The sequence below is a fragment of the Grus americana genome, chromosome 8 (genome assembly GCF_028858705.1).
Source record: "Grus americana isolate bGruAme1 chromosome 8, bGruAme1.mat, whole genome shotgun sequence".
Taxonomy (NCBI): Eukaryota; Metazoa; Chordata; class Aves; order Gruiformes; family Gruidae; genus Grus; species Grus americana.
Genome location: NC_072859.1, coordinates 35048658 through 35066139, shown reverse-complemented (window position 1 = coordinate 35066139; position 17482 = coordinate 35048658). Strand labels below are relative to the sequence as shown.

General features: G+C 42.8%; 1 protein-coding gene across 5 annotated transcripts in view; it reads right to left on the bottom strand.

Annotated features, from left to right (window-relative positions):
* The window catches only part of LOC129209476 (leucine-rich repeat-containing protein 7), a 107372-nt gene extending 90155 nt beyond the window's left edge, over positions 1 to 17217 (bottom strand). For 2 of the 5 annotated variants that reach the window (XM_054833942.1, XM_054833943.1), the window contains exons 1-5: positions 17006 to 17202; positions 10874 to 10991; positions 9869 to 9947; positions 8706 to 8795; positions 5786 to 5842 (exon numbers count right to left, since the gene is read on the bottom strand). In XM_054833942.1, coding sequence (XP_054689917.1) covers positions 5786 to 5842; positions 8706 to 8795; positions 9869 to 9947; positions 10874 to 10991; positions 17006 to 17194 — 533 coding nt within the window. In that variant the 5' untranslated portion in view covers positions 17195 to 17202. Of the gene's footprint in view, positions 1 to 5785; positions 5843 to 8705; positions 8796 to 9868; positions 9948 to 10873; positions 10992 to 17005 lie in introns of all 5 variants that reach the window. The other 3 variants (XM_054833947.1, XM_054833944.1, XM_054833946.1) reach the window with 3 other exon arrangements.
* Between the last annotated feature and the right edge of the window lie 265 nt (positions 17218 to 17482).

The following is a 17482-nucleotide window of genomic DNA, read 5'->3' as shown; positions in this document are numbered from 1 at the left end:
TAAAAAAACGCCCCATCGTACAATCGCGCAGGAAACCAGCACTCCAATTTGTTTGTACCAGAGGTGAGACAACGCCATATAGGCTGAAGCTGCAATTAAGAGTGGGAAACAGAGGAGGGTACCGGTGGTATGAAAGCTGTTTGTCTGGACTCAGACGGGAATACCGAGACAGTAACGTGAGCACCTAAAGCACCAAGGCAGGTGCACACACGCGCGCGTGCACGCACACTCATACACTTCATAACTTTTGTCAGAAAACTCATTAACTTCTGGTTCACCATCACGATTTTAAAGCAGCCAAGTGTATTTGGTAAGTAGTGATGCTCCCAAGAGCAGCCTCTCCCTGGAGCAGCTGGAGGAAGAAGCCAGCGCAGGCAGAAACGCTCCTGAGAGGAGCTGGGCAGAGGCGTTTTGGGGGGGGGGGGGGAAAGCAGCACTTCCACACGGCCCCCACTGCCCTCAGCGGGGGGGCATCCAACCGGAGGGGCACCGTAACGGATCGCTGCACGGGGAGGGGGCTGCGTGTGCGTAGTAGTGCGAGCTGGTACGGACCCAGCACCTCCAGCACCCGGGTGTGTTACTACATCTCTTCACTAACCATTTGTGTGTATACACACATACGTGCATGTATGCATACATAGGTGTGTGTGTGCTTCTGAATATGTATGTACGTATGTATGTGCTCTGCGACATAACTGAAATGTGCAACTAACTGAAACGTAGCTTTTCTTATAAACTTTTCTTAAACTTGAAAAAAAACTTCCAGTGGGGTGGTTTCTGTTCCACTCGTCACAGCAGACGGCAAGCACAACGGTAACCACCGGCCGGTCCAGCACTGCGCCCAGCGACGCTGACACGCTAATGACACGCACGGACAGCACCGACGCAGGCAACACGGGACGGCCCACGTGGCTGGGACTGAGCCACTCTGACGCAAACAAGCAGACGTCGAGCTCTTGAGGAAGAGGAAGGAAAGGTGGAGGTGCTCACTGGGAGCATCCACCTTCCTGATTTTACGCTCAGGACAATTTTTGGTGCATGTTTGCCTTGTGCCACCGACACGTGCGCACACTCGAGCGTGTGCGCGGTGCTCTCACCACAGTCTCCATCCTGGCGAAGCCGCGGCAGGTGTCACACCGTGGTCCTCAGCCATCAGCCTCCTACACGCGCGTGGCACACGTCGAGGCCGCTGACGAGCATGGACTTCGCTGTCATTAACGACGCAACGTGGTTCTGCTGGGAGAAGATCAAGACGCTTCAAGCAATACCAAATCACCTGCCAAAAGGACTTGAGAAAACCCAAAGCCAAAATGGCAAAGAAGAAATATAGGAGACCTAGAAGACATCCTTTAAAAAGATGAAAACTTGTCCAAATAAGGAAAATAGAACAGAATGGTTAACTATAAAAGCCAGAAAATATCTTCAGAAATATGTGAAAAAAGGCATAAAAAATAATAATAAATCTTTCTTCAGGCCCCTCAGGAGCAGGAGGCCTGGCAGAGTCTACGGAAAAGAAATAAAAGGAATGCTCAGGAAAAAAAGAAGGTCAGAGCAGAAAAACAGAATTAATTTTCTGCATTTGTATTTGGCGTTTGGGCGGGCTCCCACGCCGCAGCGCTCACCCACAGTGAAGGGCCCCGGCGACACGCGCGTACGACATACGTAACTTCTCACGCAGTGCTGCAGCGCTACATCACTGGCGAGCGTGCAACTGAGGTCACCACGATTTTTAAATCGTTCCAGGATAAGCCTGGGAAACAACAGACCGGCGACTTTGACAACTGCACCAGACAAATTAACGGAAACGCTTTTAAACAATAGACCAAGGGGATACGCGGAGAAATATGACGCTCTGGGGAAACGCAGCGTAGGTTTTGTGATGAGCTGGGATGACTCCAAACACTCCTGGAGTCTTCTGAAAGAGCCCAGAGTCCGAAGGAGCTGGACAATAAAGTCTGCCCTCGTGTCCAAGAGATGCGTGCCGAGGGCCGTCACCGGCAGCTCTTAACCTCGGCAGCAACGTGACCGGAACGGCTCCGCACGTGGATCGGTAAATGCCCAAAGATTGGGAAAAACCTCAGATCCCGCCCAGTAAGTGCCGGTCACAGCCGGGAACAGACCCGAGCTATTGCACAGTAATATTCCACCTTGTTACAGCGAGTAAAGGTCAAGTTCGTTTTTATCCAAACAGAAAAAATAAAAATTATCTCAGCTGGTTTATTCAAGCCAAAAGACAACCCTGTGATGTAGGCGGTAACGTTGCTCAAACGTAGGAAACTTGGTCAGAATCTCACAACTGCTCTGAAACATTTAGCAGAAATTAAAGAGGAAAAACCAGGTTTTTCCATTTTTGCTGCACAAATTAAAGCTTTAACAAAATATTTAAAATTATTTGCAATACTGGCCAGAGGTTTCCAGATATTTCTAAATGCTCCAGAGATCCTGGAAACCAGTATCAATAATAATCTTTAATAAGAGAGAAAATAAATTACTGATTTTTTAAAACAGCATTGTGAAGATCCGCAGACTAAACATACAAATATTTTCAGTATTTAAAAATATTTGTCAACCTAGTAGCATTTTCTGAAGAGAAAGTACTGCTGACAGACACCAGGAGCATCCTGCACCGTTTTCACCTGAAGAGCACCGTACGTCTCCAGCCCAGGACGATACAGCAAGGGAGCGGCGGGATCAACGGTCGGGATGCTCGCCAGAAGAAAGCGGAAGAATCGCCAAAGCGGTTTCTGACCAATGCTTCGCCAGTCCTCTCCCAGGAAGGTGCCTGGGAATACAGCGATGTGCTTGGGCATCTTTTAGGTGCCATAAAGGAACGTCAGCAAATCCAGCAAAGGGAAGCTCTCACGTTTTAACGCGGGAGGTGTTAAAGGGGGATGCTCTGGGGACCTGTGCGCTGGTTACAGACCTGCCTTTCGGCCAGCTACAGTCAGTATTCACCTCATCAGGCATCTTCGGAAACAATTTTATTCATTTTCCTTCGGTCACTATGGAGACACGTTACAACAATCTTGACTGTGGAGTTAGTGTGAAACATAGCAAAATTAGAACTATGGGAAACACAAAGCGCATTTAACTCCTGTTTATGCCAAACCGTTAAACGTTTCCGTCAAACATTCTTTATACATATTTTACGGCACAGAACAGATGAAAGCATATGACCTGCGTTTTGATAACATCTTTTAAGTTGTACTTAACATGGAAATAGGACTGAGCAGAAGTTCCTTAGAACAGTCCCACAGTACATTTCACATCTATTCGAAAGCCAAATTACAATATTAAAATCATTTATTTGCCTCCCTTTTCCTGTCGTTTCTTACATTAGAACTCCCGGACAAACTACCAACGTTATCGGGTTATCTTACTCACGGTATATCTAATAAATCGTAGGGTAAGAACGCAAGCCTTTAAATATATATCTGAAAGACGTGCATCACCTTTTTTGCAACTAGATTGTAAAATACATTCTGATTTATATTACTGCATTTGTTTCCCTAACTGCAGATGGTTCTATTGTAGACACAGCTTTCCTGTGACAATCTTCCTTCCCTTACTGGCTGAGAAAACAAAACAGCGCGGTATTTACGTTTTCCTGTTCCCCTGAACCACCCGCCGACACGGCGGAAGCTCTCCCTGCCGCAGCCCGGGTTTGCCTTCGCCCACGGCCCCGCCACGCTCCTGCTCCGACCTCCCGCGCTCAGCCCTGAGCTGCTCCAGCACGCGGAGAGATGGTTACCGCCGCTTTATAGGAGAGCTCAAATTCACCTCACCAGGACGCAGGACGCGCATCGTGCCATCCACCGCCCTGCGATACGTGTTAACCCCTGTCTGTCCATTACACTGCACACCCCTTTTTGCTTTTCTGCAGAAAACTGCTCTAGAGGATAAAAGAGGCCCAGAAACGCACGGATCCCCCATTTTTGTCCCCGTTGATGCAAAAATGACCTTGTCGACTTTCTTCCTCTTACTTTATGGCATAACACAGCTGTCCCTTTCATCCCTCAGCGTTAAGCACAGCATTTGCATAAGCACAATCTTTTCTTTCCAGTTTGTCTCAGTAGTACACAGCGAAGCCTTCTGCCATAGCACAGAGCAGAGGAAAACACGCCGACAAATAATGCTTCCCTTGGTTACAGGAATCAAAGAACTTCCCTCCTTTCCGAATCCTACAGTGGGAAAAGCCATGCTCAGCCACCTGAACAAACTCAGTGCTATGGAAACCAGAGGCTACTACGCTCAGGTATGAAGCTTCCAAACCCTGGTCAGATGGGACAAAATTTGCATGTTAAACACCATGTATCGCAGAAAAAAAATTTAATATGTTTTTATTCGTAAGAATGACACACGATCCCAATCTTGCTCCCACTGAATTCGATAACAAATCTGTTATTGTCTTTAGTGGGATTAGCATTACACCAGAAATACAAAAATATTCTATTATTTGATCAAAATTGTTCTGTTGTGGCACTCCCATTCTTCAATCCTAGCACACACACGTCCATTTATTCCAACAGGCACCTTCTGCATGTGACGCCTATGCAATTCCCTTCCGAAAGGGACCGCTGTTCAAGAGGCGGGCCAGGTAACCGGTATATACCACGGCATGTATGTGCCCTTCAGATGACAAAGACCCCAAAGGCTGTAAATCTGCTGTCCCGAACAGGTCTCACTGCTAAATGCAGATAAAACACTTTGGGAACAGATTGAAACTCCCCCCCCCCCCCCAAAAAAAATAGTAAATGTAACTCAGAACAGAGGAAATAGAAAGTTTATACAAAAAAGTGTTTTCCACTGATATAAAGAATATTGCCTTTAACACAATAAAATAGCTTTCCTTAAAAAAGGATAAAAGCTCACAGAAAGCAGTGAAAATGTCACTGTATCCCATTACAGGCGAAATGCCCGCGTAGGAGATATTGATAAACACATGCTTGCTAAAAAGGGTGCCCTTTTTAAACGAGCTAAATAATAGGCGATTCAGCATTAGCCACGTTTCATACATACAGTCTAGTGCCACCACAGAAGCCTTGCTCACAGCGGGGACATACCACCCCTGTTTCTAACACACTCCCCCAATCCACGGGCATTTTCTCACTGCAGAGGATCCCTGCCACCGAGAACAACCATACAATGCCATCTGAATACAAAAACATATCCCTTGTTTTATACAGTGCAACCTCCTATCTTACCATGGGAAGTGATGTCTTTTCTGTTTCCTTCTCAAAATATCATTTAAATGTTGGTCAAATTATAGCAAGAAATTATAGCGACTTACTTTTTTGGTAAATAATACCAAGAAACACTACCAAATTGACATTTCTTCAATATTCTGATGACACAGGTTTCTAAACAGTATTGTAAACCACCAAATACATTTAATTTCTGTACAGATCACATGGGGAGATTGTTCTACCGAGGTTACATTGAGGATGTTTTCAATACATCAGATTACTTCTTGATGAGGGAAATACTGCCACATCATCACTGACCAGGGTTATCTCATAAGTTGCTTTCCAATTCTGTTCACATCTCAGATTCTAAAATGTCACTTTAGAGTTTTTGGATATTGAGTTACAGTCAGCTCAGTCACCAATTCCATCTGCCATTATCTGTTCGCTTTTTGCTGAAAACCTTCAGTAGAATTTCCTTAACCCATGGAAAAAAATAACTCTTAACAGAAATGACGCAGTTGCATCGCTAACAATAAAAGTATTTTGCACTTTTGGAAATGTCAGGTGAAAGAGACTTATGTAAATATTCAATCACTTACTTTGGTAGAGTTTTCAAGTGATTTTCTCTTAACTCCAAAATCCGCAATTTAACAAGTCTAGAAATATGATAGAAAATAATTAGTTCATTCAAGGAATTAGTTCACGAATCCTTAAGAATGATTCGAAACTACTTATTTCAGTAAAGAAAGAGTCCGTGCAATGCGCACCAGTAAGATGTCCCGTTACTGTGGGGCTGAACATGATACAAAACGTATTCAAACCAAATGGCTTCAGGCAAGGACGGCTAGCTTCAGCCGTCCTTATCTGAACTCTTCTGCAAAACTCTGACATGTATCAGTTTTTCACAGTCATTTTCACAGCTGGCAGACCAATACCACAGAGCAGATCTGCACCAAACTTACCGTACTCGAAACAGAAGTAGGACGTGCGCTGAAGTGCTGGCACGGATTACAGCCTGTACGCGCCAGGACTTCAGCACGCCACATCACCGGGCAAACGCTAACTGGCGATATTATTGAAGCCACAGCGATAAATGCCATGAAGCAGAGCAATGGGAAGGAAGGAGGACACACCAGATGAGAGATGAAGAACCCAATGTATTAGAGTTCAAGACTTTGGGGCACTACTGTCTGCTTACCCATATCATCTAGGAAGATAATTTGATAAACAGGAAAGGATTTTGATTCATGTCACCCTTGTGATGTCATGAACCCAGCTGGTTCTTTAGCCCCCGGCTCTACTCAATGTGGGGAGGAAAAGGAAGAGGCTATGAAACCAAAAGGATGAACAAGGTCCTTTCCTTTTCATCTCGAACTGTACAACTCTGCTCACAGAAAATGGGGAGCGTGGAATCTCCTGTGTTCTGGAGGTACACTCAACGCAGGAGCTGACCATGCCCAGGGCTGCTCAAGGCCTGGGTGAAGCCGAGCAGTTCCACACAGCTAATTGTTAATTGTCTCATCTCTAACGGGAGGTGTCAGCCCAGAGTCACACCACGGAACCTTTCAGGCTGATAACGCCGTTTTGAAATGTGAAGAAAGTTTATTGAGGAGCTTCAACGGTTTCATTAACACTGCTTTTCCTATTCCTCTATCTGTCCAGGCCTGGCCCGTCAGTGCCACAAGTGTAAGCACGTGTCCGTGAGCACAGTTCGCACAAACACCACCCAGCTCTACAGAGCTCTGCCCACCACGCCACCAGCTGTCGGGAACCTCAGGCTTCCCCATACTACGCTCGTCTAGAAAACTATGATTTTATCTTTGTCCTACCAAATAAAGCAGGCAACTTTTCCAGTCCTACAGTTGTGCTTAACCTGGACTAAAAAGAACAACGTTAAATGAGAAACGTGGAGAGACATTCACGTGGTGCTCAGGTAGACTCTGTTCCTGACTTTACTCACATGGCTAAAGGGGAAAAGAACAGACTACCTGAACGTTACTGCACCTGAAGATAGCGAGAAAGCACTAAAATTTGGAGAAGAGCAATAAGGGAGCTACTGCTAAAGAGCTACGTGTGGCTAGCAAAAAAAAAAAAAAAGCAATATTTGTATGCCGATGGGGGAAGCTTTGGAAACGACCAAATAGGTGCTATAGGAGCAGAATAATAATACAGGAACAACAACCACAACTGGAACTAGTGTCATTTCATTTAGACAAAATATGCATTTGTAAAAGCAAAAAAAAAGTCAGTGCTTTCCGCTAAAAGATGTAGAATACCAGACGTGCCCTTAAGCGACAAAGATTATTAGACAAAGTACCAGCAAGGCTTTAGAAGAGCATAACGAATATAAACACTACACGTCCGATAAATTGCAGGGTATTTCATGTATTTATTTTTCCTTCACGTTTGAACATAATGTCTGAATCCAAACAGCAGGAGCAGGCTGGCTTAGGATTTACTGTGATATTCCAAACACTCATCAAATGCAAACACTGACAACTTCTCTTCCTCTTCCTTCAACTAGCGCTTTCCCAAAGGTAATCCAGCGTAAAGCCCAGACTCAGCTCTGGGTCAGCGGCAGGCCCAGCTCAGGAAGCTGATAAAGCCGCGCTCTGGGTTCCTCAGGGCCTGGGCACACCAACGTCATTTCCAGCACAAATTCTGGCACCTCAGCAGTAATTGTGGAGTGCTGAGTTGATGCTCCCAGTTGAACAATAAACCACACGTACGGGTAGCTGGATGGACCGGGAAAAGACCAATACCAGGTGCATTCTGTAACACCGCCAAATATTTTCTCTGTTAAGCCTTTGCCTGCTGAGCCGCCTGCCCAGCAGGACAACGCGAGGGCAGACAGGGTGACCATTCCCTCCCCGCCGTACCAGAGCTGGAGTAAACCTGACGTTTGTGCCAGACCTGCGCAGTGGGAGGATGCTCCGGCCTCTACGGCCCCCTTAAACGGCCGTGGCAAATTGTTATCTCTGGTTTCCCACCCTCTCTGCTTTGTCCTTATCGAACACTTTTTGGCTCAGTTTCCGCTGCATTTATTTCTACTCTCATTCTCCATCCTTTCTCTTCTGCTGCTTTTGAATCTCCTCTCTTGCTCTCACGTTTTTCCCTTTGGTTACCCCACCAGGCTCAGTCATTTCTCTCTTCCTTTCTGGCTCACAACACTTTTTCCTTCTGTTCATTTTTCATAGGCACAGGCCATATTGTTATTTTCTGCCCTTGTCACAATTTAATAACACATTTGATCAAGGACAGGCCTCTTCTTCAATTTCTATCTCTTCTCACCTTTTCCCCAAACCACCAAACTGCATCAGTTCATCATAAAATTCTTGCTGACATCACACTCTCTCTAACAACAATCATTCATCAAAACAGGGCTGGGAAGCCAAAATCTCTTTGGTTTTTTTGTTTTGCTTTGCTTTGTTTTCAAAAAGAATAGAGCTTTAAAATGGTCCCTTAAAGCCTAAACTGGTTCATACGAAAGAGCGATGTGCTTTGATGACTAATTCTTACCTTCCAAAGTTAGCTGGAAGAAACTCCAAAAAGGCATCATTTAGATAGAGCTGGGTCAAATTTAGAAGTTGTGTGAAGCCATCTGGCAGCCTAAAAAAACAGTGAAAAGCTTAATGCTCACACCAAAGTTGCTATGGAAATAATAACAATGTATATTTAGAAAGAGAAAGATGACTTTCTTTCTCACCTTCTTTTTCTACCCAAATTCTCAAGAAGAACTAACTTGCTACAAACAACATTTTTGCCCGTTCTCATCCTTTCCGCATTGCTCTAACCACGTGAAATTCCAATGCCTGGCACATTCAGATTACACCAGCCTTTTGCCCTTCCCAGCTGAGGGGTCTAAGCCAAAGGCGGGCTTGCTTTCTTCCGTTCTTCCCTTCTTCTTTCTCCTTCTCTTTCTCTTTCTCTTTCTCTTTCTTTCTTTCTTTCTCTCTTTCTCTTTTTCTTTCTTTCTTTCTCTCTCTTTCTCTCTTTTGTCCTTTCGTCTTTTCTTTCTTTCTTTCTTTCTTTCTTTCTTTCTTTCTTTCTTTCTTTCTTTCTTTCTTTCTTTCTTTCTTTCTTTTTCTTTCTTTCTTTCTTTCTTTTTCTTCTTTTTCTTTTCTTTCTTCTCTTTCTCTTTGCTTCTCTCCTTCCTTCTCTCCCTCTCCTTTTTTCTCTCTCCCTCCCTCCCTCCCTCTCTCTCTCCTTTCCTTTTTTTTTTTTTTAAACTGAAATAGTAAAATTTCATCCTTTCATCTCCTTCACTCCATTTTATAAATCATGGGATTACAAACCACATTTTTTTGTCACTATTGTTGTAAGTTTTTTGGCAGGAATGAGGGTTGCCAAAGTCCCAACCAGGAGATTGCGGTGCGTGAGGATGCAGCAGGGCTTACTTCCCACGCACATAAAGCACCAGCCCCCCGTGTTTAAAAGGCTGCGTCACAGGGACAGGGACAGGGACCGCTCTGCCAACGCTCCTTTACTAGCTGGAAAGACACCACGGGTCTTACACAGTACACTGATCTTTTCATAGGTGCATCAACCCTGGATTTCAAACAATTAAAAAGAAATTTAGGTTGATCCTGCAAATGAACTTGATGCAATGCCGTTAAATTTTAGTTCACTTTGTGTAAATTTTCTGCACTTGCAGTATACAAACACAAGCCACTGATACTCACTTAGAGACTGGATTGACACTGGCTTCAATAATTGTTAAACACTTACAACATTTAATATTCTCTGGAAAATCTTGAATTCCTAAAAAAATATTGAAAGAGTTATTATACACACATTAAAAAACTGTTTAACTTGTTTTGTTCATAAATGAGTTCATTTGGCATTTTCAGATCAGACTTAAGCTATAACAGGCAGAATACATACATTTTACTATTAGAGTCTAAAAGATGATACTTAAGCACTACATAAATACACTGGAACAGACGATATGCCTTGTATTAAAACTAGTATGCTAACGCTTGATTTCTATAATCTTCTAGAGTTAAACAGTGACATCATTTGCACTGATATTTGCGACTTTCATTTCTTTCCGCACTGCTTATAGTTTTCCTCTTTGCCTCCCTCTCCTCTCAGGAGACCGCACCATCATCCTGAGAGTCTCTAAGCCTATACCGATAAGAAACGTTTTTAAAATTTTCAAGAGTGCCTGAGCCTGATTTTCCGAACAAAGACACTTCAGTTCAGACATGCAAAGGGTTTTTAGGCACATCACTATGCAAATGCGTAATTTGGAAATGCACAGCAGCAAAGGAATTGCTGGCCACATAAATCCTGGCAGCTGTTTCCGTGCAGCCTTCGATGCTTAAACACTTTACACGAGAGCCCAGTAAGTACTAAGCCACTTCGGGTGTGGAATGGTTCTTAAGTGCACTGAGAAACGGTCTCCCACTCCTACTTCTAATGTTTATTGGTCACAAGTCATCACAGGATGCTATGCTAACGCAACCTCTTTTTTTTTTATTTTTTTATTTTTTTTGCAGAAAAGTAAATGGGGTAGATATCTACCCAGCCTGCTCAAAAGTGCCAGACAGGAAAACAGCACATCATCTAGAGAAAAAAGAGCGAGTTTTCTAGAACGCAAGTTTGTTAATCATTAGGAATTAAAACGTCATCATTGTTCATATTCATTACAATTCTTTAAAGTACTTATACTTTTGATCTCTTACCATTTTTACTGATATCAAGTTCTTTGAGATTAACTAAGCTAGCAATAGTGGTTGGCAGACTGGAAAGGTCATTGTCTGGTATACTCAGTTTGCGTAAAGCTTGACAGTTGAACAGTTGCTGTAACATAAAAAGATACTTTACAGTGTGTCAGGAAAAAGATCAGTTTGGGATCATTATTTATACACAGAAGCAACAAACACCACAAAACTACATTTGCTACATAAGAATTCAGTAATCAAAAAATATTTTGAAAAGCCATTATTTGCGAAGACATTCATACAGGCTGCTCAGTACCATAAACAGCTTATAGACAGTCAACAGGAATAATCAGAACAGTTCACTGGTAGCAGGAATGTTCAAAAAAGAACTTTCTGTCAAAAACTGCATACTCGTTGCAATCAACATTTTGCAGGTACATGATATTTCACACGTGTCGTATCACTTGACATTTTTTGTGGCTCGTGGTGAATTAAAATATTTGATTTTTAGAACTTAATTTCATGATAGATTTTACAATATTCTGACTGCATGCAGAAGAAATTTGCTATCTTCAAGAAACAAAATGCTTTGACATTTTCAAAATGATACGTTCCTTAAGTGCCCCCCCCAAATTCATTCTCATTTTTAATTCAAATTCAAATTTCATAAAATGTCAGAATTTCCACTGCAAAACCACTCCTCCTTTCAACCTGAAGTAATCGATAAATCATGCTGAAAGCACCTATTTCACTCGACTGCTTTCCTCCAGAAACATCACTATCTCATACACCTCACACGTGTAAAAATGAGTAACCCAGCCACGCTAAGAGACAGCCGCCGTGGGAAGCAATTGACATTGAGGTGCATTAGAGGAGCCGCAGATGGACATCGAGCAGGCGCGTGTTTTGGACAGAGCAGCTCATGGCTCCTTCCAGCCCAACGTACTAGCCGGTGTAAGAGAAGCACGCAGTAGAACTGCTTGCTTTACTCATTGCCACGCTCCTCTTCTCAAAAGTGACCAAATACGAATCGCCAAACGGCACCACAAAATTCAGTGGGTTCCAGAGAAGAACGACTTCTCTTCGGGGGCATCTCAGAAGTGTTCTTCAAATATTAGGGCTATGCTTACAACAGATTTAGCATTTCTTTCGGCCTTCCGTATCGGAATGAAGGCTATATACTCATCTACAGGCTGTTTGAGAAGGCATAATAATTTGATTGCCTAGATGAAAACTCAGCCAACTGTCTGGAGAGGGGAAAACTAATGCACAAATGGCGTGCAAACACCAACTTGGTACTTCACTTGAACTAAATTTTAGATCATTGCGAAACTGCATTTTTCTGCCGTAACTTTCTATTATAATCCTTTAGAAAAATCCTGCTTTTTCTTCAAGACAATCTGTTCGCAGAAAACTGAGAGGGAACCACATGAATAAAAACGCTCCAAATGAGGAGCACCACACCACAATCGCTTCCAATTGGCACCAGGTACGAAAGGGCCTTTTTACTGAAAGACGCTCTTCAAAACGCCTTCGTATTGCCAGGTTTGCTTTGCAGATCTGCTCTTACACGAAACATACTCGTTAATCCTCGAGGTTGTACCAGAGCCTCCTCCCCACCGCTCACCAGCTAAGGCCATGGGGGGAGCAGGGGAGCACAACGCGATGCTACGGCCCCGCAGGAGGACCAAGGAGAACCATCTCTTGGGATATCAGGAAAAGGTTCTTCACCGAGAGGGTGGTCGGGCACTGGAACAGGCTCCCCAGGGAAGTGGTCACAGCACCAAGGTCGACTGAGTTCCAGAAGCATCTGGATAACGCTCTCAGTCATACGCTCTGATTCGGCCGGTCCTGTGTGGGGCCAGGAGTTGGACTCGATGATCCTTATGGGTCCCTTCCAACTCAGGACATTCTATGATTCTATGATTCTATCTCCGGAGCCTGCGTGTCCCAGTTGAATTTATAGGAACAGGAAGAACAATTCCTGTACACCCTGGGAGCCAAGCTGGCTCACGCATTTCTGCTTGCAGAGGACGTTAATAAAGGGAAATATCTCTCCAGGGAACGAGGAATTCCTTTGCAAAGCGTCTGGGAGCACCCGCTCTTTCTCTGTTTTAAGGAAGCACATCATTTCGGGCACGGCTGGAGAGGAAGGAAATTAATGGGCTCTTGCTTTGCGCTTGACGTTTCCAGCCACGTTTCTGGGGGAGGACAGCTGTAGACCATAGTAATGTTCAGCACAGGGAGCCTGCAGAATTTTGGTACGCATACAAACGATGCCAGGCTATTACACCTGGAAAAGGAAATTCCCAGTGCATGTTCCCAGCCATTCCCCTGGAGAATTCCTCTTTTAAAAGCCAAGGAAGGCTTGGAACTTCAAGTTTTGACAACGCCTGAACAGATACAAGGCTTTTGAACTGCCGAATGAAGAAATGTAATAAAAAATATTCCCTGGAGTAATTTTATGATGTACTGTTGTATCAGAAATAATACAAGAGAGTGAACCCAGGTATGTAGGCCCAAAATTGCCAAATTGCCCACTTTTTTTTTTACCCACTGGATTTTCAAAAGGTGTCTTTCTCAATTTCTTTATGGCCTTGCCGTCACGGACTCGATGCAATCATCATAGTCTATGTCCCTATACTACTTTTATTCCTTTCAGACTGGAAACCACGCGGTGCTAATCGTGCTGCGACTGGAGTTACAGCAATGGGCTCTTTATTATTCTGCGTATCTCAAGTTCTTGACTGCAGAACAAGAGAGGTTGTTGGCTTCTGGGGCCATTGGAGAGCAATACGGAATTTCTGCTCTTCGCTTTCTGTAGGCACAACCGTGACAGAGGTTGGCTAACATTTTGGGGGAACCTGATGTCGGGATTACAAGGAAATAACACTTTCTAGCCTTCTAGCTTTGCAGAACAGAAACACGATTTATTGTTGGCAGATTTAGGAGAAGTATTCGGTGCCTTTAATGGAAACTGTAACTTGTATAGCAAATGCAATGCAAAAGAAAAAAATCAGTTAATTTATAATACCTAGCCATCTAGGTGAGCTATACATTAGAGATTACCTCAGCACCTTTTATATATTGGTTGCCTCGTTTGTTCTCAGTGAGACAATTAAGCATTAAGATGTAGCCTCTAGCTTCAGTAGATATTTAGCATTCCTGGTATCTATTGTACCCACACGTGGCATGGCGAAACACGGTGGTGGAAACTCCTAGAATTTGTGGTTAGAGGCAGGCGAATTTTTCCTAGAGCATCAGCAAGTAAACTAATTTTGTCTAACACAAATTAGTCCAGATTTTACTTTATATTTATAAGGGAAAGCTGCTGGGGAGAATTTTCATCTCATTCATGTTTTTCTGGATACTGATTGCCAGCGACTCCACCTTCATCAAAATCGATAGTCTTTTTTATTAGTCATTGATTCATTTGACTCAGACAAATAGGGACATACTTGCAGCAGCAGCTCAGGATAATGAAGTCAAAGGCAAATAAAATAAGACTTGGCTAGATTTAGGGGAAAATAGAGAATGAGAATTATACAACACTCCTATAAATCCTTAAAAGAAAAGAAAAATATTAGAAATTAGGAACTAGAAATCCATTTCCAATGAAGACAGCAGAATATAAGCATAATTATGATGCATAAAATGTAAGGTAAAAATAAAAAAAAAAAGCAAGCAGAATGAGTTTAATACATCGTCTTAATGCAAAATAATGTATTGGTTTCTAGAGCAGTGAAAGTAACTAAGGTAGATAAAGACTTTTTTCCTGTGCTTTTTTCATTAAATTTTTAAACATGATAATAAGTTCTGATGAGAGAAAATTTCAAAAGAATATTGTAACTTCAGAGGCAGATAACATTTGGTAAATAAGAGAAAATTGACAAAACAAATTTCCTCTAGAAGAAGTTATTTGAATTCACATTTACAGAGAGAGGAAAGTTCTCCCTATGGTAGATGATAATGTGTAATACAAAGGTTAATGTTAAGCAATATGATGCAATTTTAAGAAAAAAAAGACATTTTCTCTCCTAGAATATTAATTCAATAGTGAAAAAAAGTTCAGAGACATGCAGCAAATAATATTTGAAGCAGAAAATTAGATAAAGAAATTATTTGGACTATTTAATTTATGGTAATGATTAATACAGGCTTAAGACAAAAAATTATGAATGGTATAAAGAAAGCAAATTAACACTCCCATTAATCTTCTCTCGTACAAGGCCAAGTCTACGTTAAACAATGCATTTACCCAAACTTATTTCTTCAATACATACTATTTGCTTCAAAGACAAATGAGAAGAGAGGTGCAAAACCAGAGTCCTATACATTTAAATCTCTCCAAGGTACGTATTTATCTGCTGTTTCGTTTCACAAATAGCAAGTACGAAACAGATGATACCACAACGCAATGCCAAGGGTTCATTAGCATGCACCCCTCCGTCGTGACTGACGCTAACCACTATCACCTTCTGCCCAATTTCGTACTTTGGGAGCCCTGACCTCTGGCCCTCAGTTTTTCCATACAGAATTACGGCATATTGTTCTTGGTCTATGCCCTGATAGATTTGTTTTCTATTACACACTGCAATTTAGTCCGAATACCATCGTGATGCAGCCGTTCAAACCCAAAGCAAGCACACCAAAAATCCCTAGCTTAATCAGACATTTCATATGTTCTTCAGTACGATTCTTCAGTAGCGTAATTAAAACATACAAGGTTAACCATGCATTATTATTAAAAGAGGAATAGTCCTGAAGGTATTCATTAGCAGTACAATGGCCTCCACCACAATCCACTCCATATTTACGGGGACAGAAAAATGCCTGATTCTCTGCTGTCCTTTCTGGCAGTAGGAGAGGTAAGGCAGTTCTCCACGTCATTTCCCTGTGACACTTAAAAGATTGGAGCTACCCTGTCTTACCATCTGTAAAGAATTTTTTCATGGAGTGTGCAATCTTACGCACTGAACCATCATATCCGAATAAAGGAACTCCGTGTCATGGAAAAAGTACATTTACTACATTTGCAAATAGAATTTATATGAAGTCTCTATGCAATGTAAGTGAGAAATATGTTGAGAAATGATGAAGAATGGATTACAGTGGAACAATGTTTAATTAAAGACTTGTAAGCATCTTTCATTATTGTTGAGAAAAATTCAATTAAGGAATGGATTACATTACTTCATGCTTCATTACGTAGCTAGCAACTACTATTAATTGGTTTTTCCACTACCTTGCCCTCTTTTGTTTCCAGAACACTTACGTTACAGTAACTTTTAATTCCTTATTCCATTAATCCACAGAAGAACAGATTTAAAGATTCTATAAAAGAAGTTTTAGACTGGAAGGCCAACTTAAGCAATCTTATTGCGGGACCTCATTGGCAGTTATAAAAATATTGGTCAGATAGTACGGGCATTTCTCCCACAAGGATAAACAGCTTATCCTGACAAAGAGCTTGCTTTTAAAATGTTAGAAATAAATTCTTCCCTGTGAGGGTGCTGAGGCCCTGGCACAGGATGCCCAGAGAAGCTGTGGCTGCCCCTGGCTCCCTGGCAGTGGTCAAGGCCAGGTTGGATGGAGCTTTGGGCAACCTGGGCTGGTGGAGGGTGTCCCTGCCCATGGCAGGGGTGGCACTGGGTGGGCTGGGAGGTCCCTTCCCACCCAAACCATTCTCTGATTCTATGATTCTATGAAAAGCAGCGCTACAGAGGATCCAAACGTGAGATCACCAACTCCATATGTTAGTGTACTCCTGGTCAAGGTATCAAATCCCAAATTAATTACTTGCGGTGCAAGAAGTACTTCCTTTGAACAACCGTTAATTTCCCAACTTGAGGCTTCATTGGCCGCCCCCCGCTTTTGTGCTGTGCAGCAAGGAGAAGTGGGTGGCCCTGCTCCTCCCCACGCCGTACCATCTGCGAGAACCGTGTCTCAGCTCTTTGGGCTCTTCAGAGAGGGGAGGGCAGAAAAATCGTGTACACATGTAATTGCATCTCTAGAGTTAACAGCCATGACTCTTCCCACAGCAAGCGGGTCTCCTGGTCAAGAGCAAGCCCCGTTTCAGAGGTGAAGCACATGGTGAATACACATTTAAGAACACAACTTTGACATCTGTATTACAGGCAGAACACTGATTACCTTAGGTAGCTCTTCAATTTGATTGGCATCTAGGTAAAGCTCCTCTAATGTTCGTTCAAAGTTAAAAACCTCCTTTGGCACCTGCTGTAGGCCACAGTGAGAGTAATCTAACACTGAGACGATTTCTTCTTCACCACGAAAACACCGGCAGGGCACCAAGCGGCCGATAATTTTCCTTTTGGTTGTCATCTCCAAACAGCATACTGAAGGAAAAGGGGAAAAAACAGTTTTCTGAAACTATCAGCACTTTGGGGACTATTTCTTTAGAATTATTATCAAGATTGCAGTCCATTAAATACAGTTTTTCCTGAGGGACAGCTGTAGTCTGCATTCTGCATTTCTTATTCTACCTTTCTACGAAACATGAAAAAGTGAGATTTGCCAGCGTAATCACAAAACCCAATCTCAATACATCACCGGTCCCTGTTGCAGAACAAAACATGCCAAGACCATCCACAACTGTTCCTTTCCCGACCC